At 43.0% G+C, this 25951-nt stretch overlaps 1 protein-coding gene and 1 long non-coding RNA gene across 2 annotated transcripts in view; both read left to right on the plus strand.

The window, feature by feature from the left end:
• The window catches only part of DGKG (diacylglycerol kinase gamma), a 201489-nt gene extending 188181 nt beyond the window's left edge, over positions 1 to 13308 (plus strand). Inside the window, exons 24-25 of the mRNA XM_042956236.1 lie at positions 1901 to 1961; positions 12117 to 13308. Of these exons, the coding sequence (XP_042812170.1) occupies positions 1901 to 1961; positions 12117 to 12215 (160 nt within the window). The 3' untranslated portion in view covers positions 12216 to 13308. The remainder of the gene's footprint in view (positions 1 to 1900; positions 1962 to 12116) is intronic.
• A 102-nt stretch (positions 13309 to 13410) lies between these two features.
• Positions 13411 to 25561, plus strand: LOC102963287. Its single transcript, XR_001510470.2, has 4 exons — positions 13411 to 14778; positions 19960 to 20192; positions 24358 to 24500; positions 24603 to 25561. It is a non-coding gene; the product is annotated as an uncharacterized LOC102963287 (long non-coding RNA).
• Positions 25562 to 25951: the final 390 nt, after the last annotated feature.

Raw genomic sequence — 25951 nt, forward strand, 5'->3', positions numbered from 1 at the left:
TAAATAAACGTTAAAAAAATTTTTTAAATTAGGAATACTATTTCCTGTATACCTTTGTGGAGCCAAACCATCAACATCAGAAAATCTGTCCTAATTGCCTAAGAAGGCGATGCTTCTGTGGGGTGTGGACCCCACAGGTCAGTCACTGCCGGCTCCTGGAAGAAATGGAGTCTAAGAGAGGGGATCCTTGGTTTCAGTTACTTCTGTTTAATCAATAAAATTCATCAGATTCTTCCCCACCTGATTCTTTCAGAAGTCTTTATTCCCTTCCTTTTCCCATCCAGTTTTTCCAGTTCAAATCCTTTAGTGTGCCTTAGGGATCTCCTGGAAAGGCCACAGTATGCAGGCTTCCCAAAGTTATTGGACCACAGACCCCTTTTGTCCCAAAACCTCTTGGGCAAGTACCCTCAGCACACTTTTAGGGAAATGCTGCTCTCTACATCCTTCAGAAAAGACCCTGAGAGCTGGTTCCCTGACATCCTTAGCTCTAAACTCTTTTTCTTCATTCCCTCCCTGCGTCTTCTTTGTCTTTTCTATTATTCTCCAAAGCTTTGTTTGTTTTTTCTCTGGGCTATTGCTGTGCTGGGGCCCTGTTTTCCACACAAATCCCCATACTTCCTTCCCTGTCCACCGTCCATGACTCCAGCACTGAGTAGGTCTAGTCTGTTAGCACATCTAAGACATAACTGACGTAGGCCACAGAGAATGTAACATCTTAGTCCCAGAGGAATCAAAAACGCCATGTATAAGAGGGAGGATCTTTTCTTCATATTCAATAGGCCTATTTCTAGATGGAACAGATGGGGTGAGCCAGGATCCCCATCCTCCTGGGCATTTCCCAGACACCTTCCTCAGCCCCAAGAACCAAAATGCCACTCCCTCCTCTCGTGATTTGTTTTATTATTAGGTTTCTTATTTTTTTTATTATTAAATATTCTCAGGATCAGTGAGAGAATCATCTACATCAAAACATAGCCTATATCCCTCATTTTGTAACTTCAAGAACAGGACTGATGCCAAACCCAGGTGAGAGCTTCCTGGCCAGTGGGTGGCAACTGTTGTCTGCTCGCCCAGACCAGAGGCTTCCGAAAGGACTTGCCTTTTCTCCTCGAGGTGATGTAGTACGAATTTACAACTCTTCTACAGAAGGAAGTCAAAAGACCTCATCTCTCTCCTCTTAAGAATCCATATGCCAGAGAAGCTTTGCCCCACGCAAGAAAGCAACACTGTCTTCTCTCCTTCCCTCCTACCCATGGAGACAGTATTCCTGATGACCCCATTTCCCAGCTAAGCCACGTTCATAGTCCGAGCCAGCACAGAGTGTGCTGCTGTTCAAGACATACAAGAGAGGATGGTTAAGAGCAGGGGCAAGGCAAGAACACTCAGACCTGAGCTGTACCTTGTATAGGTTGGAGACGTTACCTCATTGACATGACGCAACTTCTCACTCAACATAGAAACCAGGCCCTTTCCCATTTCGCTTCACTGTGGAGTTTCTGGCACAATCTGCAGGCCCTCCGGCTGGTTGTTGACTGAGGGTCTGCTCAGCAGTGGTGCTGCCATACTTGTTGGCCACTGTTTCCCAGACTTCCGTGGACTTCACTGCTCACCCACGACAGTGTTTCTCAAACTGGAGTCTGAACACCAAAGCAACAGAATCGCCCACGATGCTTATTAAAATGCAGGCCCCTGAGCCTGACCCCAGACGTGCCTAGTCGGAATTCCTGAAGTGGGCTCAGAAATCTGTTTTTAACCAGCCCTCCAACAGAGTCTTAGCGAACCACTCCTAGGTGGGCAGATAAGGTCTTCCCACATCTGTTGCCTTTGTGGGGACCACCCTAATTCTTCACCTCCAGAAGAGGCAAAGCTCACTGTGTTCTCTCGGTTCTTGGTTTTCCAGGACAAGCAAGTTGCTGCCAATGCAAGTGGATGGAGAGCCCTGGATGCAGCCACCTTGCACAGTGAGTTCTGCCAATCATTGAACTAAGGGGGAGAAGTGTTATCCTGGGCCCCTTTTGGGTACCGACAGTATGAAATCACTCACTCTCAGAGTTGCAGGGGCTTTGGGATAGTATAGCCTGTCTTCCACTTTATTCATCCACCCATTCAGGTACCTGCTAAGCCTTTATTGAACACCCAAAACAGTTCCAAAACAGAACGAGACACTGTTGGTGTCTTCAGAGAGCTCACACTTGTAGTTGGTGAATTCTAAGACTTCATCTACTGTATCCTTGAGCGTCTCCTCTTGTGTCATTGCAATGGCAGAGAACTTGCCTTGCCACCCCAAAAGGAGACCTGCTTTGTTGAGGAAGAAGCAAAATTGTTACAAAGGGCTTCCTTGTGTAGAAGCGAAATCTGCACCCTTGTGCTGGAACTTCTGCCCAGCCGCTGTGACCACTGGAGGCCCTGGGAGAAGATTCCTACAGGTGCACCTACCTGGAAACCCCACTGCAAGCGGAGACAGCGAATTCTCACTCACAATAATAATGGCCCCACAGGGACCGTGTGCCCTTCTTTCCTAGCTAAAAACCCAGCTAAAAACTCTATGGTGAAGGGAAACCACCATCCTGGTGTTCAGGGCCAGGGCGTTCACTGGGATATTACATTAATATCACCTTCAGTACTATAACGAATGCTCCAACCTCAAGAAACAAAAATAGTGTTTCTAAGCTCCTCACTGTGGAGTATTCAGACATCTCAAAAACCTGCTATTCTGAGCCCTCAAAACATCTAGTTTTCTTCTACTAGAGAAAGGGTTGCATGAGATTCCTACCAGGCCTGAATTGTAGATGTGTTTCCATCACTCTTTCTTCCATGTGACTTCTACAGATTATAAAACTGGCCCCTGGAGGCAGACTCTAGGGAAGGCAAACTTCTATAAAAGGGTATCAAAAGGAGAAATTTTTCTGCAGAACCTTACCTCAGTCTTCTGGCTTCTATGAAGACTAAGAAAAAGATGAAAACACACTACAGCAAAAACTAATAATAGCTTGCCACTTTGTTAGAATTAGAAAGGATGGAGGAAATTTCTACTACTTATAATTTTGATGGAGCTAAATTGAGAAAAATCTATCCAAACTCCTCTTGTCTTCTAAAAAAAGGCTGGAAGAAATCAAACCCCCTCCCACCTAACTCAGCAATATCTGAAAACTGGACTGCCATTTCTCTTACCGCAAGGACTTGTTTTTGAAATAGCCAAATGCTTCCCCTGTCCCCACCCCCACCCTCTCTCCATGCCACCCTTCAGAGATTTCAACTCATGTGAAAAAAACTGTGACCCAGTGATCTTAAGGTGTACGGTCCATGGACATCCACACATAAAGATGTATCCGTCTGCTCAGGCTGCCGTCACAAAATACCACAGACTGGCAGCTTCGACGACAGAAATGTATTGTCTCATGGCTCTGGAGCTGGAGGTCTAAGACCAAGGTTCTTTGAGCTGGTTCTCTAAGACCAGGTTGCCTTCTGGTGTGACTTTTCTTCCTTACTTGCAGACAGCCTCATATGACATATGTCTATGGCTTTTTCTCTGTGTGTGCACACTCCTGGTGTCTCTTTTTCATATTATAAGGATGCCAGGGACACCTGGGTGCTCAGTCAGTTGAGCATCCAACTGTCGATTTCTGCTCAGGCCAAGATCCCTGGGTCATGGAATCGAGCCCCATGTCCGACTCCACACTGAGCATGGAGCCTGCTTAAGATTCTCTCTCCCCCCTCTCCTTCTCCCTCTGCCCTTCGCTCTCTCTCTCTCTCTCTCAGAAAAAAAAGGACATATATATCTTCTGACTTTATCCTTTATCAAGCATAGAGAAAATAAAAGTAAGGAAATGATATTATTAATTATAGTAAAACCTCGGATTGTAACTCGTTCCATGAGTGTTCCGCAAGACGAGCAAACATTTCTAATAAATTTTAACATGATAAACAAGTGATGTCTTGCAATACGAGTGGTACATGACACCGAACATCGCATGATCACAACTGAGCCAGTGGTTCTTGAAATTCGCTTTGATACGTGAGTGCTTTGGATTCTAAGAATGTTTTCAGAACAAATTATGCTCACAAACCAATGTATTACTTGTATATTAATTTTAGAAAAACTAACCTTCCAACATGCCAAAAGCATGAAGTGGAATAAAGAAAGTCACGTTTTATTTGATAAAAGGTACACTCACTTCTGAGATATAATAATCATAAAATTTTAGGTGTATAATAACAGAATCAAAATATATACTGTGAAAAACAGTATAAATGTATATTCTGAGAAAAATAGATGAATAAGAAGTTGACAGAGAGACAAGTATTGAGAGTCTTTAAAATATTTGTTTCGAGGGATACAGGAGTACTGATGCATAGGAGCACTTGTACCCCAATGTTTATAGCAGCACTCTCAACAATAGCCAAATTGTGGAAAAAGCCTAAATGTCCACCAACTGATGAATGGATAAAGAAATTGTGGTTTATATACACAATGGAGTACTACGTGGCAATGAGAAAGAATGAAATATGACCCTTTGTAGCAATGTGGATGGAACTGGAAAGTGTTATGCTAAGTGAAATAAGCCGTACAGAGAAAGACAGATACCATATGTTTTCACTCTTATGTGGATCCTGAGAAACTTAACAGAAACCCATGGGGGAGGGGAAGGAAAAAAAGAAAAAAAAAGAGATTAGAGTGGGAGAGAGAGCCAAAGCATAAGAGACTCTTAAAAACTGAGGACAAACTGAGGGTTGATGGGGGGGTGGGAGGGAGGGGAGGGGAGGTGATGGGCATGGAAGAGGGCATCTTTTGGGATGAGCACTGGGTGTTGTATGGAAACTAATTTGACAATAAATTTCATATAATAAAAAAAATTAAAATAAAATAAAATAAAATAAAATAAAATAAAATAAAATAAAATAAAATAAAATAAAATATTTGTTTCGGCTTGCCCTTTGAGGTCAAGAAGCAAAAATAAACAAATGTCACTACTCGTGGATGAAATAACTCTGTAGCCTATAAACAAATTAACTATCTCATTTTTCCCCCCAGGATCCAGTGAGTATTTAGTTCACAAAGAAAAAAATCTGTGTAAAATCCAGAAGGAAAAATCATAAAACTTATTTTATTTGACCACAAGGCAACAAAACCAGATATTAGTAATAGAAGCAAACTAATTATTAGTAAAATTATTAGTGAAATCAAATCACTCAGAGATTTTTTTAAATTCTCCTAAAGAATAATAGATTCAAAAGGAGACCAAAACCACCATTATAGGCTGTTTCAAAAATAATAAAAATCAGAAGTTTCTATTCAAAAATTGTACAATGTAGCCTGAACTATATTTAGAAGTAAATTCAAAGTGTCATATACTTCCATCATTTAAAAAGGAAAGACATGTAATGAATAATTACAATATTAGAAGAACAACAGTAACACAAACTGAGGAGAAGCAGAAGGAAGAAAATAATAAAGATAAAAGTAGAAATGACATATTTAAAAAGCAGGAAAATTGAGAACTAGTTCTTTAAACATGCCAAATGTTTGAAAGCCTGATTTTAAAGAGAAAAACAGAGATCAGAGTTATTAAAATATAAAAATATATAAAATATAAATATAAATCTGATGGTTTATTTTAATTATAAGACATGACTTATTTAATATATAATCATCTTGATTCTAATAAGCTTGAACATCTCATGAAAATTCTAGGTAACCACTAATAAAAGAGAAAATGTCTTCAAAGAATTACATCCAAAATGATCTTAAAACATGGTCTTAACTGGTGATTTCTTCCATACTATTAGGAAATAAATATTCGTGTAAACTGTTCCATAGTATAAACAAGACAGAAAGTCACCCAGTCCATTTTGTGAAATTAGGACAGATACAAAAACTGAACAAAAATTTTTATTTGGGTTTTTTTTTTTTAATGTTTATTTTTGAGGGAGAGACAGACAGAGCACGAGTCGGGGAGGGGCAGAAAGAGAGGGAGACAACAGAATCTGAAGCAGGCTCCAGGCTCTGAGCTGTCAGCACAGCTGATACGGGGCTCAAACTCACAGGGGCTCAAACCCACAGACTGCAAGATCATGACCTTAGCTGAAGTCAGACACCCAACAGACTGAGCCACCCAGGCGCCCCAAAATTTCGATTTTTAAAGAAAAACCCTTAGAAAGCTAAAATCAGAAAAATAATCCCTCAAAATAATAAAAAATATTTATCTTAAACTAATAATGAACATTGTACTTACATGTTTACTTAGCCCTTAGTAAGACATCAGAGAATCCTGGACAAGACATTGTGTGCTAATATTGTTTGGAAGTTTTTGTCAATGCAATATAAATGCCACAGAAAGAAATGTAACTATTTGGAAAAGAGTCAAAACTGTCATTATTTGCATATAATATGATTATTCATATGATAATATGAATATGATACTATGCAGATAATATAGAAAGATAATAGAATCAACTGAAAACCCCAAAGATTAAATTATTTCAATGAAGCCACAAGGAAAGATAGACAAAAAGTTAATAGCTTTTATATATTCCAGCAATAACTAATCACAAGAATAGAGTAGAAAAAAATTAAGATATCATAATAGCAACAACCAAAACAAAATATTAAATTGAATTGTAAAAAAAAAGATGAATACTACTATGACTTAATATAAAAAATATATACTTAAATTTAAAAACATCCCATGTTTCTAAACAGGGATCCCAAACAAGATCCCAGTGCAATTATTTTTTTAACTTGACCAAACAATGCAATAGCTAACGTGTTTTATGAAAGAGCTATAAGGAAGGACTTCCCACAAGGTATTAAAATAGTTACAGAGCCACAATAATTGGCATGATATTAGACAGATAAATCAGTAATGCCAAAGAGAGCCCTAAGAAACCCCAGTACACATAAAATCTATTAAAAAAAGAAGAAAGATCATAAATTAATTTGAAAGGAATGGACTGTTTAACATAACGGTATCCAAAAAATTGCCTGTTTGGGAAAATGTCATTATTTATACACTGAAACCTCTCACCTCAAACTATACTCCAAAAACAGAAACAGAAAAATTCCAATTAAAAATTACGACTACCTAGGGGGCACATAAATGACTATAATGACACTGTGAGCATAGACTTTAACAAATTTAAAATTCTACAAGTCAAGAATCAATGTAGAAATTTTATTCTTTTTAATTTTTATTTTAGAGAGAGAGCATGCAGTGAGGGAGAGGGATGAAGAGAGAGAGAGAATCTGAAGCAGGCTCCACACTCAGTGCAGAGCCCAACCCAGGGCTCAATCCCACGATGCTGGGATCATGACCCAAGCTGAAATCAAGGGTCCGACGCTCAACCAACTAAGCTATCCAGACGCCTCTTCGTGTAGAAATGTTAAAGGCTAAGGACAAGATCTTTTTTAAATGGCTACCTCAGAGAGCAGGTGAATTCCCATAATGTCTAAAGAGCTCTTAGAAACCAGGAGGAAATGCTAACAACGCAATAGTGAACAGACAGCTCACAGAAGCAATACCATGGGCTAACAAAGCTGTGAAATAATATTTAGTATCGTTGGGCGCCTGGGTGGCTCAGTGGGTTGAGCGTCCGACTTCGGCTCAGGTCTTGATCTCGTGGTCTGTGAGTTCGAGCCCCACATCCATCTCTGTGCTGACTGCTCAGAGCCTGGAGACTGCTTCGGATTCTGTGTCTCCCTCTCTCTGCCCCTCCCCCACTCATGCGTGCGCTCTCTCTCTCCCTCTCTCTCTCTCTGTGTCAAAAATAAACGTTGAAAAGACTTTTTTAAAAATTTAGTATCATAAGTTAAGAAAAAAGGAGGAAAGAATTTCACCTTGAAACAGTGAGAAAACCATGCCATGTTTCACTTGTCAAAGGAGCACAATTTGTTGTTGTTTTTTTTTAAGATAATATTCATTGCTGTGGAGATGTGGTGTGGCCAGCATACTCAAGGAGTAAGATAAGAGTATAAACTGGAAAGCATTCTGGAAAGCATTTGGTCCAGTTCATTTCCTTTGACCCTTTTTTCCCCCAATTACTCTTTTAGGAATATATTTTAAGTAAAATACAGGTTATCAGTAAAAAAAACAAAAAACAAAAACAAAAAAAACGGGGGTGGGGGGTGGGGAAGCCCAACATTTAAGGAAAACATTAAAACTAGGTGAGTGAGATTCATCAAATAGAATAATTTTCAGCCACTGAAAACCATATTTAATGAATATTTAATGATATCAGAAATGCTTGTAAAATAATGATAAATGAAAACAGATTAAGAAACTGATTTCAATTTGCTAAAAACATACAAGCATACAAACAAATTGAAAAAAATACACCCCAAAATTAACAGCAATTTCCCCTAGGTGATTTTTAAATTTTTCATATTTCCTGAATTCTCCAAAATGAGCATATGTTTGTTCATGCATATAAATATATGTCTATAAAATATGTATTATTAAGAAAACTTGCCTTGTGCTTGCAGTACTGTAAGATGACCTCTCATTCTTTACCATCATAGTTAGACACCATAATTTGAACCTTAAAGCTAAGAATATTCTCCCACAGTTAGGATCTCAAGGTGGAAAGGGATTCTAGTTATCTAGTCCGGTGATTCCCAAACTTCAGTGTGCATCCAAATAACCTAGAAGGTGTTTAAAATGCAGATTGCTGGGTTTCTGATACAGTAAGTCTGGATACCTGAGAGTTTGCATTTCTGGCAAGTTCCCAGGGGATGCTGATGCTGCCGGCATAGGGACCCCACTCGGGATCAATAATAATCTAGTCGAACTTCCTGACTTACCAATAAATCCCAGATTTCTCCTCCACCACTAGCAAAACCTAGGTTTTTCCAGCTACATCTGGAAGCCTCTGATGGCAGGAAACATTCTTGTGAAGCCAGGCATCCTAAGAACCGTTAACAGCTAAGACCTGAAAGATTGTGCAAGCCCCCACCCATCTCCCCTAGCCTCTCTTTAGGCAGGAGTGTTTCCCAAATGATTTGGGATGAGTCCATACTTACGGTTATTGGACATTTTGTGGGACATCATATGAACCATCTGCCCTGATGGAAGGAGTCCCTCAGTTTATTTCTTCTCTTGAAGTAATAAAAACTGGTTTTCAGGAAATGGCCCCCAAAACAAAGTCAACACCCGGCACTGTAACATTTTTAAATTTACCCCATTTTAAGGGAGAAATTACATATTGCAGTGGTTTTGTGAATTTCGAGCTATCACACAAGTGCCTACTGTATCAGTTCTCTCCCTAATAGACCAGAAAACTAAGAAAATGGGGCTGCTGTTCCTTGTGCTTGTCAGATGTTGTAAATCTCATAAAAGGTCTTTAAGAAAATCATGAAGACTTCAGTTAATTGCCTGACCAGCCCAATTAGCAGAGAAAATTGGATTCTAACTACAGGGATATGGGATACTGTCTTTCTATCATGGGTTGAAAAGGCAAGCTTCACCACATCCAACTACCTACAGTGGACTCTGAACAAGTTAACTCACTAGCTTCTCCTAAATGGGGGAGAAGGGGATAAAAACTGACATCTCCTGAACTCAAAATGAGAATATGATCTCCTACTTCTTGCTTTTGGTTCATGTACATACAGTGAATTCTCAGTTACATATAGCACTAGAATCCGCAAGCCACATCAAAATCTCATGTTAGCCAGGATCTCCATGTTGATGATCTACCCCATCAAGACCTTTGTCAAAACTGCTGAAAAAACAAATGGGAGGGGTCTGAGTTTCACTTCCTCCTCTTTGCCCTGGAGGTGCTAACAAGCAAATAAATTGCTCAGCTAGAGAAAGGAAAAGGAGAAGTAAGGGTCTTCCATTATCTAAAAAAAAAAAAAAAAAAAAAAAATGGGCTCTATCAGCGGGAAATGTAGGCAGTGCATCAGCTGTCACTGTCTGCCCCAAGCATAGCCATCTCCACTGCCAGTTCAGTCTCCCCTGGTGCTCATCCATCACCGCTTCCATGGCATGTGCTGTGCTTCCCAGGGCAGTGCACTGGTTCAGGGAGTACCACGGTGATAGGGTTCTTCCCCATAGGGGGCTCTGGTGCTCTGGAATGAGAAAAGGCTTCCCGCAGCACAAGGACATGTGCCCCAAGTCACCATGATCGGCTAGGGCTAAATTACATGCCACAGACAAGTTCTGTGAGAGTCCTTCGTCTGTGCCTCACTTTCATGAATCCTGGAATAAACATAGCGCCCGTAACAAAGCCCATAACACAAAATGGTACTTGATGTATTCTTGGTCTAGGAACTGCCACAAAACATAAAGATACCCTCCCCTTCTGGAGCTCCTGGGTGGTAAAAACCAGCCTAAGAGTCGTCTTCAGCTTCTGTCACCCAGGTTATGCTAATTATCCACAATGTCTTTTGGTTTCATCCTTGTCTTTCCATATCCTGGGGACTTATAAATTTAAACCTGGCTTGCAGTAGTACCCTTTTAGCCAGAGTCTCCCCCACTCCAACTTGCCCTGACAACAGCTGTAGAATAATTTCCCTGGAACTCTTTTCTTCCTCATGTTATTCTCCAGCTTAAAAGTTATCATGGTTCCCTGTTACCTCACATTACACCCAACCTCTGCCCCCTCCCCTTTAAAGCCCTGGAGTAACTGCCCCACCTGTGTCCCTGACCTCCCTTCTCATCCTTTGCCCCACACTCAACGAGGTCATACATTCATCCAGTGCCTTCCCTTTCTCTTTTCACCAACACATTTTCCTTCCCTTCCTTTCAAATCTTAAAATTCCTCCTCAGTTGCTCCCTTCAGACTCTTCTCAGTCCTTACCTAACTTCTTTTTGACACCACTTGGTCTATCCTACATTAATTTAAACTTATTGATGGGTCTCTGCAAGAATTCTTCTCTGGTTATCTGTGGTCACACCGTCAGTTCCAATGATGTAGACACCACGAGAATGAGCTCCTAGATTGCTTCTTTTGATATACATCTTTCTCCTCCAGTGTAAGATAACAATTATTTAAGCATTACATTCCATTTTACAGCTTAAAGTGGGATTTCGTTGACGGTCCCCCATTTGATCTTCACAGCAACTTTGCGAGGAAAATGGGACAAACGTTACTACCCTCACTGTATAGTTCAGCAAGCATGGCTTTGAAGGTTAAACGATTCGTCCAGAGTCTCACAGCAAAGAAAGAAGCAGGAGATCTGGGACCCAAACCCAGGTCCTTGAATCCTAAGTGCCTCTTGTTCCCATATCATCTTCCCACCCTGGACATGTGTCACACATGATAAATGCTGATGGACTGATAATGCAGATCAGTAATGTGCAGCATCATCAGGCCACATTCAGATAGAGATTTAACGTTCTGAAGCCATGCCCTGAGGATAAGGTTGGGAAGAAAGGCAAAAATGAGAATTCACCAGTGTCTGTCTTTCACTTCCCATTGACTTAAAGTTTGCAGGAGGAAAAAAAAAAAGAAAAAAGAAAAAAGAAACCTAAAATTAAAAAAAAAAAAAAGCTTTTAAAATGAAAGTTGGTTTTTCCTGGAAAGCTGAGAAAAGAGGAAACACCTAAGGGACTCACTTGAAACTTTCCACATGATGTTGCTTGGGTCAGATGTCAGAATGAAGCCTCTAGGCTATGAGTTACCAGTTGACATTTCTGCAGTGCCTAGACTGGAAGGGCCAGGAGCAGAGGAAGCTAGGAATCTGAAGAACTGGGCTCTAGCTGTACTGCCCTCTCTGTGTGACCCCAGGCTAATCCAAGGCTCAAGGGAGCCTCAGGCCTCCATTCCTTTGTCCTGCAGAAAGGTTGAATGAGATGGACCATGAGGTCTCCTCCGGCTGTGACATTTTGAGAGTCTATGAATAGCAAGGACACAAGACAGGTGCGAGCAGATCACCACGTGGGAAGCTCACACCTGTCTCTCCCCAGTGTTTCCGCCCCTCACTTCCAGCAGTGCCAAACTCCAGGCCCAGTGAGGGTCCAGTTGCCAATTTTGAAGCTGTTCAAGGACAGTCGTCCTTTCTGCATGGGGCTCCTTCCAACCCAAAGCTGGCCTTCCTTCCTCCCTCTGCGACTCACTCTCTCATAGGCTACTGGGATTTGCATGTCACTAATTCATTTATGCCTCTTTGCTTTTAGATTAAAATTACTCACAAGAATCAAGCGCCTATGATGATGGGGCCTCCCCAGAAGAGCAGCTTCTTTTCACTGAGGAGGAAGAGCCGTTCAAAAGACTAAACAACGTGCCATAATGCCAGTTAAACCAAGAGAGAAAATAAGAAACTGTAACACATACACACACACACACACACACACACACACACACACATACGCACACGCACATGCACACACGCACACTCATCTCTAACCAGTGGAAGCAAAGCCACCCTTCAGGAAGAAATCTTCATCTTCCCATACGTTCATTCTCTCTTCTTCAACAAAGGACACACCCCAACAGAGCCAGGACCCCCAGAAAATTTTGAATGGACCCAGGGCCCACCAGGGTGATGTTGGCTCTTGCAGCAACCTCCACATTCCCAGAAGGCCTTGAATGGGACTTTCTGAGACTGAAGGAGAAGTCCCCCTTTCTTCCAACCAGTCTTGCAAGGTCCCTCACCGACGCTCACAAGGAAGCAGGCTGCAGGTTTCCTGCCTATGGTGAGATCGGATGTGGCCAAGGGAAAGCGCTCCCATTCCAGAGAACTTACACAAAGGTCCCTCTGTACAGAGACAAACGGCCTCCAACTCTCAAAGCATAACCCTTGGCAGGGCTCAGCAAGCGCACGTTGGTTTCTTAGTTGTCCTTCAAGCAGCAACTTCTGCCTGAACTTGCTGAGGAGGCAGAAAGGCTGTGGAAAGCTGTGTTTCCATTCTTGGTTCTCCACACTGTCAGTGGGCACTTGTTATTTTCCCAAAGCCTTCTCCTGGTGGCTGTGTGTTTGTTTGGAGACGGCTCCAAGAGCCCCCAGAGCTGCCTGTACAGCACACCTTAGATGTGGTATTTATTTTCTTAGTTCTGTGAACACCTGGGAGGGAAAGCAGAGAAACTGGGATTTATTTTTCAAATTGGTGTCATAATATTGTGTAAAAAGGGAAGAAAAAAAACCACCCCCAGCTTCTTTCTTTTTCAAGCCAAAGCGTGTTTCCTGTTTGAGTTCCAAGCCCTGGTGGCAGACTATTTCCTGAAGGCAGAGAAGATGAGAAGGAAGGACCCTCTGCTGAGAAGACCAGGAGACAAACCATCAGGTGGCTCCCACCTGCCTCTTTGCACCTACCACTCCCAGAGTGTGAGCTGAAGGCCCTTCTGATGATCTAATGTGTGTGTACATATATGTAGCATATATATTTATATATATATATATATATATAAATATTTATTTACTGATGGACTTCTCCTGACTGAAAAAAAAAATATGTAGAATAGGAACAGAAAAGTGGGAAGGAAAAAGAAAGTTTTCACTCCCCCATTCCACCATTTCATGGTCAAGACACATTTCCCCATGGTGATCATGAGATTTAAGGGAAGTGAAAGTAGCTTCTTTATTGTAAAGAGACTGAGAATTCCTATTCTGGATTCTCAAAACAACCATGAAAGATACGCTAGACACAATTTACTCTCCCATTTGTCAGATAAAGGCACCGAGTCTCTGAAAAGTTAAGAGACTTGTCCGTGGTATCTTAGCTGATGTGGTTTGAGAATAAGTGCCACTAAGAGGATATTTATTAGGGAAAAGAACCCACACGTCTTAGAATAGGGTCATTTCTGGTCACTGGGAAATGATTCCATTCGAGTCCAGGTTGCCAGGGAAGAATGAACATGTAGCCCATGTGAGGATGGGACAGGCCCACGTGAGAAAATAGGGGCCTCGTGATGCTTCCCGGAGATTCTATCTGGCCTGAACTGGTAAGAAGTTGGTCTGGGTTGAAGGCACTAGACAGATCATCAAATTAAACTCTATCACGTGTCAACTCATCATGGTCCTCATGGCCTCCTAGTCTGGAAACACCTCTGGCTGCAGGGATGACCTCAGTGGAGACTCACAAGATGGACTGAGGCACCTTCTTCAAGGTGCTCCCAGCCAGTACCCAGAGGGGTCTTGGCAGAGGCCAATGGGCTTCCTGCACCTGGTGCCAGCATCACCCTCCTTTCCTGAGGGCAAGTCTGTGTAGAACTTCAGTTTGTTTCTAGACAGAAACATTTGCCTTGGCGCCTTCACTCCACTGGACCGCCATCCCCTCTGAGATTTCTTAAGAGGAAACGTGGGCCCACTAGACATTGCTCCACTGAGCTCTCTCTAATCTTGCACTGGGTCAGGAGCTTTGCACAAGGAAGGGAAATTAAGACTGTGTGTACACCCTGATCCTAACTGTGAAGGAAGCAGTCATCTAGGACCATCCTGCTGGACCTAATAGTGCAAAACAGTGGGTGAGGGGAAAACCAGGCCGTCTGGAGAATGTCTTGAATGATGGGATCCTTGGTGATGGGATGGACCAGCAAGCTCCAGAATAACAACAGGTACTATCTTGGAAGCCACTTGATTTCGAAACAAAGGCAGGTGTGGGCTCACTAATTCTGAGACATTTACAGACATTTTTGCATGTCTGATCCCCCAAGATTGAGGCTGTTGAAACATAGCACTGTCAACAGGTGGAACTGAGTCTCAGTGATTCACAAGTCAGAGTGGCCGTGGCCTGCTCTAGTCCAGTGCATAAGACTTGCAGTGTTGCTTGAGAGACATGTCCCAAGGCCTCCTTAGAACCACACAGTATAATACACCAGTGGAATTGCACTTCCAGTTTGGTAAGTCCAGTGTTGTTTAATGTGCTGTTGCAATTCATTCCTTAACTACTGTGACCATGGCTTTTTCCTGTAGAGCACCTCATCTTAGTGATCTTCCCAGCAACCTCAGAGGCTGACAGAGAATGTGTTACCCTCCCGATCTTAATAATGAGAAAAATTAAGCTTAATGAGGGTTCAGTGACTTCTCAAAGTCACACAGTTAGGCAAGCAGGGCAAAATCCAGTCCTTTAGTCTTCATCTTATTCTAATTGTGACCATGCCACAGACATGTTCTCACCTGCCCCCACAGTTCTACCCTACCAGCAATAAAAATAATGAAACAGAAAATCTTCAATACATTGTGTTGTCCCTGGACTGTTGAGCTAAGAGTTGCATCTCATTATGGCTTGGTCTTTGTGGATTTCCTCCAGTGAGTTGAGAATGGAGATAGACTTAGTAGAATGATTATATTTCAGGTCAGAGACCAGCTCCTCTCAAGATAGTTCTTTCCACAGATGGAAAAGATATGTTAAAATTGCCAAATAAATTAGGAAATACTTGGCAGAATCTGGAAGAGCCTCCAGACTGGCGTTACATAACATGCATATACATTATACATATGCACATTATATAAGGTGACATAGTACTTAATGTGCTGTATATATTATGCAAATTACATATTTGTGAGTAATCATGATAAATATAGAGACCCACTAATCACTTTTTTACACATACTCAGTGACAGATTAGGAAGTTACTTTGCCAGAGAGTCTTAAAACTTACTCTCTCCTGCTGCTTTGGTTCCAATTCCTGACAAAAATAATTGCATCAACTTTTCCCATCTCTAGCCCCCTCTCCTCTTAGCCAAAACCCTCAGTTACCTCCTGTCCCAGCTAGGCTGTACCTTCCGTGGAACACACCACAATTGGATCCATAAAAATAGAATCATGGGGATGGGAAGGATCTAGACTTCCAGATTCCCTATGTCCCAGGCCTACATCTCAACACTCCCAGGCAAGTGGGTGCCTAATGCTAATATCAAAAGTAGAGAGGAGGGGAGAGGGGAGGGAGGAAGGGTGGAAGAGTCTACCAAACCTCCAAGGAAGGAAACTTCATAGTGTTCCCTGGCCACCAGTTCCAGGATCTAACAATAACCAATCAGGAAGTTATTTCAAACATCTAAGTCCCCACAGCATATCTGAGACCATAATTTCCTAAGATGTGTTTTGCAAAATGCTAGTAGCCATAAAATGCTCCATGAAAACAGAGTTCCGTGATCAAGTACTAGCTCCCTTTCTGGGAGAGACAGAGAGAGGCCTAACGCTAAGAACTCACCATGAAGAACCATAGAGTCCTTTATTTGTCTGTCAACATCAACAGATTAGAAACACCCTTACGCCCACAATTTCTTCTTTTTGTCCTCAGTGGGGATAGGAACATGCAAGTAACCATCCTCAGCAATAATATTCCCAAAAGTACTTCTCTAGGAGAAGTAGTCTCCATTCTTAAGACACTGTTTAGTTTCTGCTCTGTGATTGTTCCCGTCTACATTCTTCAAGTAAGAATCAAGGATCTGGACTCTTTGTCCCATGGGTGAGGAAGGGATTGGGGGAAACATGATAGCTTCCAGGGGTCAGACTTTATCTGTGTAGCTCCAGAGAAAAGAATCAGGTCTAAACAATGCAGTTATAGAGAGGTTGATTTTTATTCAATTGAATGACTGCTCTTGGAACTGGCCTAATATGGAAAGGGCTTTTTCTGGGGGGAAGAAGAGTTACCTGCTCTTATAGGATAGGCCTTGACTTGGTTGGGTGGGGAACTAGCAGTGATTGATCTACCTTGTCCAAAAAGCAATCAGAACTGTTTTTGTAAGCATCAATGTTAAAACAGTATCTATTACTTCCTTTTGAACAGCATGCCTCAGTGTCCCTTGTTTTCTGAAAGAATGAAAATGACTCCTAGAGAGATTTCTGGATCGGTGGGTACTGATCAGTTAGACCACACTTAATACATGGCAAAATTGACCAGAATCATTGACATCCTCGAGGATAGCTAGTGGTAGTTATCTCTTCTCAGTAGCTTGGAGTGTTAAAGGAATGGGGTTCAGTATTCAAATCAAAAGAGATTTTGCTTTTCTGTTGGGGTCCATAGTAGCAGTGCGGAACTCTTCTAGTCACAAATTTTGGGCCTGCATCTGACTTGCAATAACAAGGAAAAAGAAACTATCCCACATGTGAAATAGCAATCAAGTTTTACATAAAACAACAGAGCAGAATTGTATAGAATTTCACATGGAGCCATTGTTTATAGCTCCCCTTGATGTCCCATCATACTGGAGTGTATCTTTCAACTTTTTTACTGTAGAGAGAAAGCAGGAAATGGAGACAGGAAAGGGAATGCCCACTTATTGCTTACTGGATACAGGGCATCACGTTGAGGCCTCCATGTGCTGTCCCATTTAATCCTCAGAACAGCCTACGATAGGAGCATTGTACTTATTTCACAGATAAAGGTATTAGTGCATAGAAAGGTAAACCACCTTGTCCAAGTTCAAACAGATAGTAAGACATGAATCTGTCTCACGAAAATGTATGTTTTTTCTACTATACTTTAGTGCTTTTAACATTCTTATCTGTTTCCAATCCCACTATCATTCTGGCTGAGATTACACAGCGTTGGGAAATTGATCTATCAGGTCCACCTCTGTGTAGCCCTCTAATCATGTTCCTACTGAAGAACTCTCAGTGCTTGTTCACATTTAAGCTCAACAGCCTCTGTGGACAGCTGGAACCTCAAACCTCAACTTTGCAATCAAATTGACAGCCAAAACTTAGTCTTCAATGTTTCCAATTCTAGGTGAATGGGATGCACTTCCCGGGGCTACCTCATAGATTTTCTACCCAACTCTGTGAGTGGGAGAGCAGCAAGCTGTCTTCTCAGACATAAATGCCATGGTCAACGGTGACTGGCCTGCACAAGGAAGGAGGGCTGGGGTTGTTGAAGGGAGCCTCCAGCAAGAAGGCTCTGCATGTGATCCTCATTAGTGATAGGCGTGGGCTGGGCCATCTGTATTCCACAGGAGAACAGAATGGCAGGCTGCCTTTCAGATGCCAAGAGAAGCTATCTAATGGGAAGATCCAGAGAGCTCAAAAAGCAGACAGGCATCTTTCCTCAAGGGGATCTCTGTAGGAATCCAGGGACATAGAAAACCAAGGGTTTTTGGAAATAAGCTGCTTGACTCGCTGGGTACCTACCCTGGCTACCACTTTATTCTTCATGTCCATGGTGCAGAATGGCAAGCCAAGGCCTGCAGCCTCATCTGCTAGCTAAACTCCCTTCGATGGAGCCCACGATGAACCTACGTTATCCTAAAATCTGTGGATGCTGTGGCAGGTGCATCATAGCAAGGCACCAGGGTTTGCAGCTAAGCCTTCAAGTCTCCCAAGGGTCAGGAAACACTGTAACCAGGAGGGACCATATTACTGGATGTTCAATGCAGATCCTAGAGAAATAATCAGAAAACATGAGGACAACTGTAAAATGGTCAAGTTAGGAAAATGCAACTTGGAAGCAAAGAAGAGAACATATAACGCAGTGTCAAGCATGTAGTAGGTAACGAGTAAATATTTGTTAAATGAATGAATAGCTAAAGCGGGTATCTGTCCCTGTATCCTGGAATGGATAGGGGAAGGGGGGTAGAGGTGATGAAAGCTTTTTAACTAACAGCTCAGGAACTTGAAACCACAGGATGTAGAGGGAGCTCATGGGGGCCTCTAACTACCCAGACATCTGTTGAATGATGGACACAGCTAAATATGGATCATCAAAGGGCTTTCTAGGTCACATGGAGGGCAGTTTCATGATTCAGAAAATATGAAATTCAACTTGGACAGAAAGACAGAAATATTTGCAATCTACTTCTTAGCCATCAGGTCAGAATGGACAAAGAATAAAAAGGCAGCACAGAAGCGGAGTTACAACACAGTGAGAGATCAGCATAATAAGGTACAGATTCAGAAGATGAAAAGACATGGAGAACTGGGTTTTTTAGCAGATATTTGGGCAAGGAAGCTGAGCACTATAGTTCAAAATGAAAGAAAGGACTGACAAATCCTTTTTAAAAAAAGCAGCTTAAAGTTGAGTTAATGGTAATATGTGGGACATGTCCAGGCATTAATGAAACTCTTATTAAATAACTATCATTTATTGTGCAGTCCAAAGCCTATTACTTTTATGACCACTGCTAAACTTCACAGGAACTCTCCTGAAGTGGGTGGTATACAGTTCCCTACTTGACAAACAAGGACTGAGAAACGGAGCAGATCTCATAGCAGCAGATCCAGGATTCAGATCTGTCAGTATCTGCCTTCAAAGCCATGTTTGCACCTCACTGCCACTGCTGATGACTCTGAGCTTCAAGCGTAGTGGCAGGGATTTACCACCCCAAACCGATCCCTTGTGCACGACTCAGCGGACTTCCTTCTCAACCTGGAAATCTGAGTCCACGAAGCTGGGGTGGGAAACAGCACTCACTTGGCCAGCCACAGAGGCTCATTGAGAAGGAGTGGACCTGGGCTGTGGAAGGTGTGTGCACACTTCACCCTCCCTTCTTCTTAGGCCCTCTCTCCAACGCGCCAGCTGGGCCGTGTCCTAGGACCTTACTCAGACAGCATCCAGCCAACAATGAACAGCTGGTAAAGAACTCACCAGATCAGGGTGTTCGCATAATACGAAAGATCATCTTAAAAGATACACAGAGACCATATTAAAGATCAGGAGCAAGTGAAATGAGGTCAGGTGGTCAAGCCTCAGAATTTAGCAACCGATACCTAAAGGTGGAACAGAGATCCAAAATGTCCTTTTAAAAATCTGTTGGATGAATCATAATTTGGAGTAAAAAAACTGCTTCTGGAATGATGCAAAAAAAAATGTTGAACTTTTTCCTTTCCAAAAAAAACAAAAAAATTGTTTTTAAAAATGGAACGTTAGCAAGAACTATGAGGTGAGGGATGATAAAATGGTCATTTCTTTTTACCTTAGATGAGACAAGAGGAAGTGCACTTCTAAACCTCACAATATAAATGGCAATCCAGAAAAAGATTCCAGGAAGTGTGCATTTTCTGCTGAGGGATTAAACATCAGTACTTTCAAAGTAATTAATGAAGTGACTTTTTTGTCTTTTTTATTTTTTATTTTTTAAAGAAAACTGGTACTAATAGGTCACCAGGAAATGGCACGATCTTCAAGAAAAGAAAAATTTTCCTGATGAATATTTCCTCTCTCCCCAACATCTTTGAGGTGAAAGGATTGAGAACTAACTAGATCTTTTAACTCAGAGCAACATACATCATGGAAGGTGTTAAGAACAGAGGATATCATTAAAATTGCTGTTTGGGGTTTGCTGTCATCACTCTCTGCTCCCACCAGGCATTAAGGTAATGATAATAAACCTAAGAAGAGTAAGTAATCCCCATCTCCCACCATCTCCCCGTCAGCCTCCTAAAGCTCCCACCACCTGCCCAGGTTAAACATACTTCCTTGAATTAGAGTATCTGGGAGTAATTTCTCTTTATTACGGACATTTTCAAACACATAGAAAAATAGAGTCATGAATATAATGAGAACACTTCTACCTGTCACTTAAGATTCAACAGTTCTTACCATTTTGCCTTTATCTGTTTCATACTTTTTTACTGAAGTATTGGAAAGTAAATTACAGGTGTCATGACATCTCACACCAAAATACTCACGCATGTATCATTATCGGGGATCCTTCCTTACGTGTGAAAGGCTGTGTGTGTCAAACACTCTGCTCTCAGAAGATGTCAGGGTGCTCTGGTAAGCTCGGTTGTTCCTCAACTGTCTGAATCCTGTTGTCACACATAGAAGTTAATCAGGACAGGGGCCCTGGGTGGCTCCGTTGGTTAAGCATCCGATTCGTGGTTTCGGATCAGGTCATGATTTCGTGGCTTGTGAGTTCGAGCCCCATGCCAGGCTCTGTGCTGGCAGCTTGGAGCCTGCTTGAAATTCTCTGTCTCCCTCTCTCTCCACCCCTCTCCAGCTCATGTTCTCTCTCTCTCCCTCTCAAAAGTAAATAAATATTCTAAAAAAGAAGTTAATCAGGACATCGCTCACACACTCATGAAGAGAAAGTTTTGGGTGGAACCCAAGGAAGGTCTTAGCTGTATTCAAATCGTTCCCGATTGATCTGGAAAGAGGAAACAGCACATTAACTAAATCCTCAAAAGACACAAAGTGGGAAAGTGTTATAAGCACTAAGTGATGCCAGAGAGAAAATGCAAAGCACTTGGGGGAGGTAGAAATTTACCTGAACAATGTGTGTTCTTATTTTTGAAATAAAAATTGTTTAAAGCATTAATAGTTACAGAAAGACTGGGCACACAGTATTATTTGGGACAGGTAAAACACTGTATCTGCAGATTCATTTAATCATATAAAAGACAACTGTAGTTATTGCCCTCACCCTGTGAGAAACATGGCGCTAGACTGGGTGTGGGTGCGGGGTGGGGGTGGGGTAAGCTGCTGAGATGCACAGACAGGTCCTCCCCCTCCACTGGGGCATAACTGAACTGGAAGTGTGTCAACTCCTGAGAGAACGTCTGGGAAGCTTGGTTGAGAAGCGTTGGCTCACTTATGTGGGGCAAGATATCATTTTCAATAGGCAAAGAGTAAAAGAAGCAGATATCATTCCATTTGCTCTGTGCTGGGGTCAGGGCAGGCTACCTGCAGATGTTCTGGGCAAGAGGGTGGGCAAGGTGGTTGGGTAGTTTGCTTGCAAAAGTCTGCCGGCTCAGTGATTCCGTCAAACAAAAGGGAAGCAGGCAAAATGAGTGACAGTAGGTTCCAGAATGTTCAGCCTGTCTCAGTAAGTGAAATACGTCTCCAATTCAAAACAGCCTACATGGTGGCAATGACTGGAAACTAAGGCCTGATACCCAGTCTGTGGCTGGTGGACCAAACTGAGCACCCATCTGGCTTTCCACAAATTGGGAGGAAAAGGTTCCTCATCCATAGCCCCAGTGCATATCTACATTTCTTTTGACTTATGAAACACCCCACCACACCACCGCTTCCCCCATGGGGTTCATAAGAACAAGCACCACCTTCTTCTGTCCTGACGTTGCTGCCATAAGGAATGCAAGTCTATGTTGACTGACTCGGCAATGAAAATTGTTTTCATCCTCCTGAGAGGAGGAACATGTTTTCTTCCCAGAGCGCCCCCTCTTTGGAAGAACACAGTCTTTCCTGAGCTCCCTCCTCCAGCCTAACCCCTGGCCCTGAAGCCCAGGATCCGCTGATGGGCGAGAAAACACATGAGCTCACTGGAGCTTATATAAGAGCTCTTGGCAGGCCTTCCCGGGAGCATGCTCACATTTGCCTTGTCTAGGCAATGTGAGTTTTCTTTTCTCTATCTCCCCAGAACAGAGAGGGCTATGTGTACTCCTGTTCATTAGTAGTTTTGTAGCAGGGAGGAGGAAACACAGCGTTCCTTCCTATAGCCCAGTGATTCAAATTGGCACAGTTTTCCTGAGGGGGAGAAATAGTATCTGAAAGAACTCACCTGTTTGTGTTGAGCCCCTTGTCTTAGTTCTTTTCCATGAGGAGGCCGTATGGCCTCCGTCCCTGCAGTGGAGCCATGAGAGCAATAAGGGCCGAAGCCTCCTCGACATCTCTGAGGACTACAGCTCAGGTGTCCCTTCTGAGATGTTTGTGAGCAGGGTCTAGAGCAGAGAGAGACAGAATGGATGGAAACTCCTGTCTTCCCTCAAAGGTAAAAATAAAACATTTATGCAGATCTTTCAGGTGTTCTCATTGGCAGGAAATTGATCCTGCCTCCAGAGGACTTGGCGAAAACTCCTATCCTTCCCCAGACTTCATTTTCTTGATGGAGGAAAGAAACTTTGGGGAAACTTTTGGGAACTGCATTCTGGAAACTCAAAGAGAAGCAAGGAGAGAGAGAGAGAAAGTAAAGGAAGGTCATGAGTCCATCCTCCAAATTCAGTGGGTGTTTTACATGGCTCCCAAGAGGAGAAAGGATTTGGTTCTTCTTTTGTGGCTGAGGGAAGAAAAGGAGAGGGAGGAGCCAGGGGGCCCTTGGCCATGATGGGCTCCACTGTGCCTCCCCACTGGCTCCAGGCCTGGACAGCTCAGGGCAGTGCTAGACAACACAGGGAGCTCAGCCTGTGCCTTCTCATTCTCCTTCCAGAGCTTCAAGGCTATGACCAACCCCAGGATGCTTCCTGCCCACAGGCAGGTGGGGAGATGCACTCTCCTCTCCCTGCTCAGCATTATTCTACTCCTCTCCTGGGGCCAGCACCCCTTCCTACCTGACACCAAGGAGCAGGAGGGAATTGAGCGAGTGTCAGATTATGTCTCCGTTTTCCCACCTGTGGGTTGGGGCCAGAGAGGGCGGTTCACATATTTATTCATTTATTCATCCATAAATACTGTGTTATTAACCAATGTTGATTTGCCAGGCACTGTATCCTAACTTCTTAACGTATTTCAGCATGGCTGTCTTGCTTTTTCTCAGCCATTTCCTAGCACATGCTGCTTTTCCCAACCTGCACCCACCTGCAATGCCCACTTCTTCCACTTTTTCCTTTTTCTTTTATTCTCATGGTGTTTCTCTTCCCTTTCCTCCTATGATTCTATTTTTAGAGCTTTCATACATAAAATCAGAGGATCATAGGGATCTTAAGGGGACATTTGCCCACTTTGTTATCTCCAGGCAAGTCTGTGCTGAAAAGGCCCAGGAAAGATCAGAGAACATCATCCCGAGCCCAATTTCAGAATGTATTCAAGTGTCTTACAGCTTCTCCACATCAAGAAATTATCTCCAATGCCTAACTGAAACCCCTCTGTTCAATACTACGCTCCTTTTTCTTTTCCTTTTGGGTCATGTCTCAGGCCTAAAGCACCTTTGTGGGTATAGAACCACTGAGGAGTTTAATGCAAAACAGCATAGCCAAACATCCCAGACCAGAGGATATGAGCTTCAGTATGAAAACAATAGAACCAGGAACAAAGAAAGGACCAGAGACCATAGCAATTAAGTAGGTTTAGTTTCTGTGAAATCAACAAAAAGAGAATAAGAAAGAACCCACAAGTATAACCCTACTGGAGTCATGATTTCTGATCAACTACCTCAATTAACACAAAAAGTCCATTGAGCAGGGAGTTTTGGAGTCAGCCCCCTATTGTTGGAAAGGCTCTTCCTTCCATGTCATCAAGTTCAGCCTTGCACACAGAGTTGGTAGCTAGCATAGCACAATGTCAGTGCTCTGTCGATTGTAGTTGAATAACAAATGGTGGTCATTGAGCTCTGGCTCCAATGCCACTATATGCAGAATTCCTCTCCAGAGCCGTTTTTCCAGGCCTCTGGTTAGGAGGCAACCCAGGTCTACACTTGGACAGGGCCTAATGCTCCAAATGTTGCCCTTTTTGATCTGCACAAACCTGCCAAGATTGCTTGCAGCTGATAGAGGCAGTGTGGGTAGTGGGCCTAGCGGGTGGGTCACCTGACGAGGAGGCAGATTTCAAAACCTGCACCATTTTCTTCCTTCCTTTCTTCTCCAGATGACAAGAGGCAGGAGATCCGACTAAAGAGAAGAAGGTCCTACAGCAAGTTGCTGACCCAGCTTATAGCACAGCTGCCCTCTTCCACAGAATGAGAAGAAGCAACCTTTTGTGCCTCTGTGTACCATCACCCTCAACACTCGGTAGATACCTCAGAGAAAGTGATATTGTTAGCAAGAAATCATAATCCCAAAGAAGCCACTGCTAAGGTGCGGTTTCTGATGGATGCTTTTCTTTCTCTACAGAAAACAAGACCCTCCTGTCTTGGAAAAGTCTGGCAACTGTCCCATAGAGGCTGCTGTGGAAGGGAGCCATTCCACATGCCAGGATGGTGTGAGGGATGAAACCCTGCCTGGGAAACAAGCGCAACATGGGGAGTAGGCTACAGTCCTGTCTCAGCCACATGGCCTTGGGCATGTCCTTTAGCCTTCTGGGGCCTCTCTTTCTCTGTCTACCAAACAAGGGGGCTCTAAAGACTTTCCCTCTTCACTGATCTTGCCTTTACCTGGGGTAAATGCTGCGGCCAAAGGAGAGGGGGCAGGGTCCTTGTTCTTATGGGTCTCCCACCAGGCCCAAGGTTTCCCCCAGCCCTGCTACCCTGAAGGGCTACTCCTGGCCGCTTCAAGAATCTTCTCTTCCTTCTTAAGGATTTATCAGGCTCAGAAATCAGCAGATTTGGGGGACCAATATGAAAAAAACTCTATGAGGAAACTCTTTGATAAGCCCTCCACCTTTACACACACACGCACACACACACACACACACACACATATACAAACACACATACTTGATCCCTGAAGTGTAAACATCTTCCCTTCTGTGTATCAGACCTATCTTCCCCTTTCTCATCGCCAGTATGTTGGGAGAAAACTCATTCCCACCAGTGGAAAAGCACCACTTCCTCTTAGAGAACTTAGCTAAACCTCAGTGTTTGGGGGTGACCCTGGGCATAGGTTGAAGCAGAAGGTCCTAACGCACCTCAACCACGGCCCATAAATGCAGACTCTACCAGCCGAGACTGAGGCAGTAACTAGGTAACACAGTGCCGGGTCCAGATCCTTCGCTCGTGGTCCATCCACCTCCACAGCCTCTTCCACCCATAGATATGCTGTTCGTAGTGGTGGCCGCCTGCTCGAGCCTGCCTGTCTGCCTGCATTGAGTGCCGTACATTGTTCTGTAATGTACCGTGTATATGTGTGTCCTCACTCTGTGGTTTAATACAAATAAAAGTGACAGCGGGTAGCTGACCTCTGACCTCTGGGTGGTTTCTTTTCAACCCATCGCTTGAGAAATCTGGGTTGTCTGATCAGCCACAGAGCACTGGAGACGAGCATGGTCCTCTAGACTCCCGGGTAGCCTATTCACAGGTGCGCACTGCCAGGGGTTCCACTGATGTGCCGGGACTAGGAAGAATGGAAACTCTCTGTTACCACTTTCTTGGTGCTGGAGAAGGGGGAGAGGAAGCCAAAAGTCCTATTAAATAAGGCTTTACCAAACATTTCATGCACATCATTTCACTGATATCTGAAAACTCCCCTCTGAAGTGATTAGCATTTTATAGATGAGGAAACAAAGGCTCAGAAACGGTAATTAA

Source organism: Panthera tigris, chromosome C2 (genome assembly GCF_018350195.1).
Source record: "Panthera tigris isolate Pti1 chromosome C2, P.tigris_Pti1_mat1.1, whole genome shotgun sequence".
Classification (NCBI taxonomy): domain Eukaryota; kingdom Metazoa; phylum Chordata; class Mammalia; order Carnivora; family Felidae; genus Panthera; species Panthera tigris.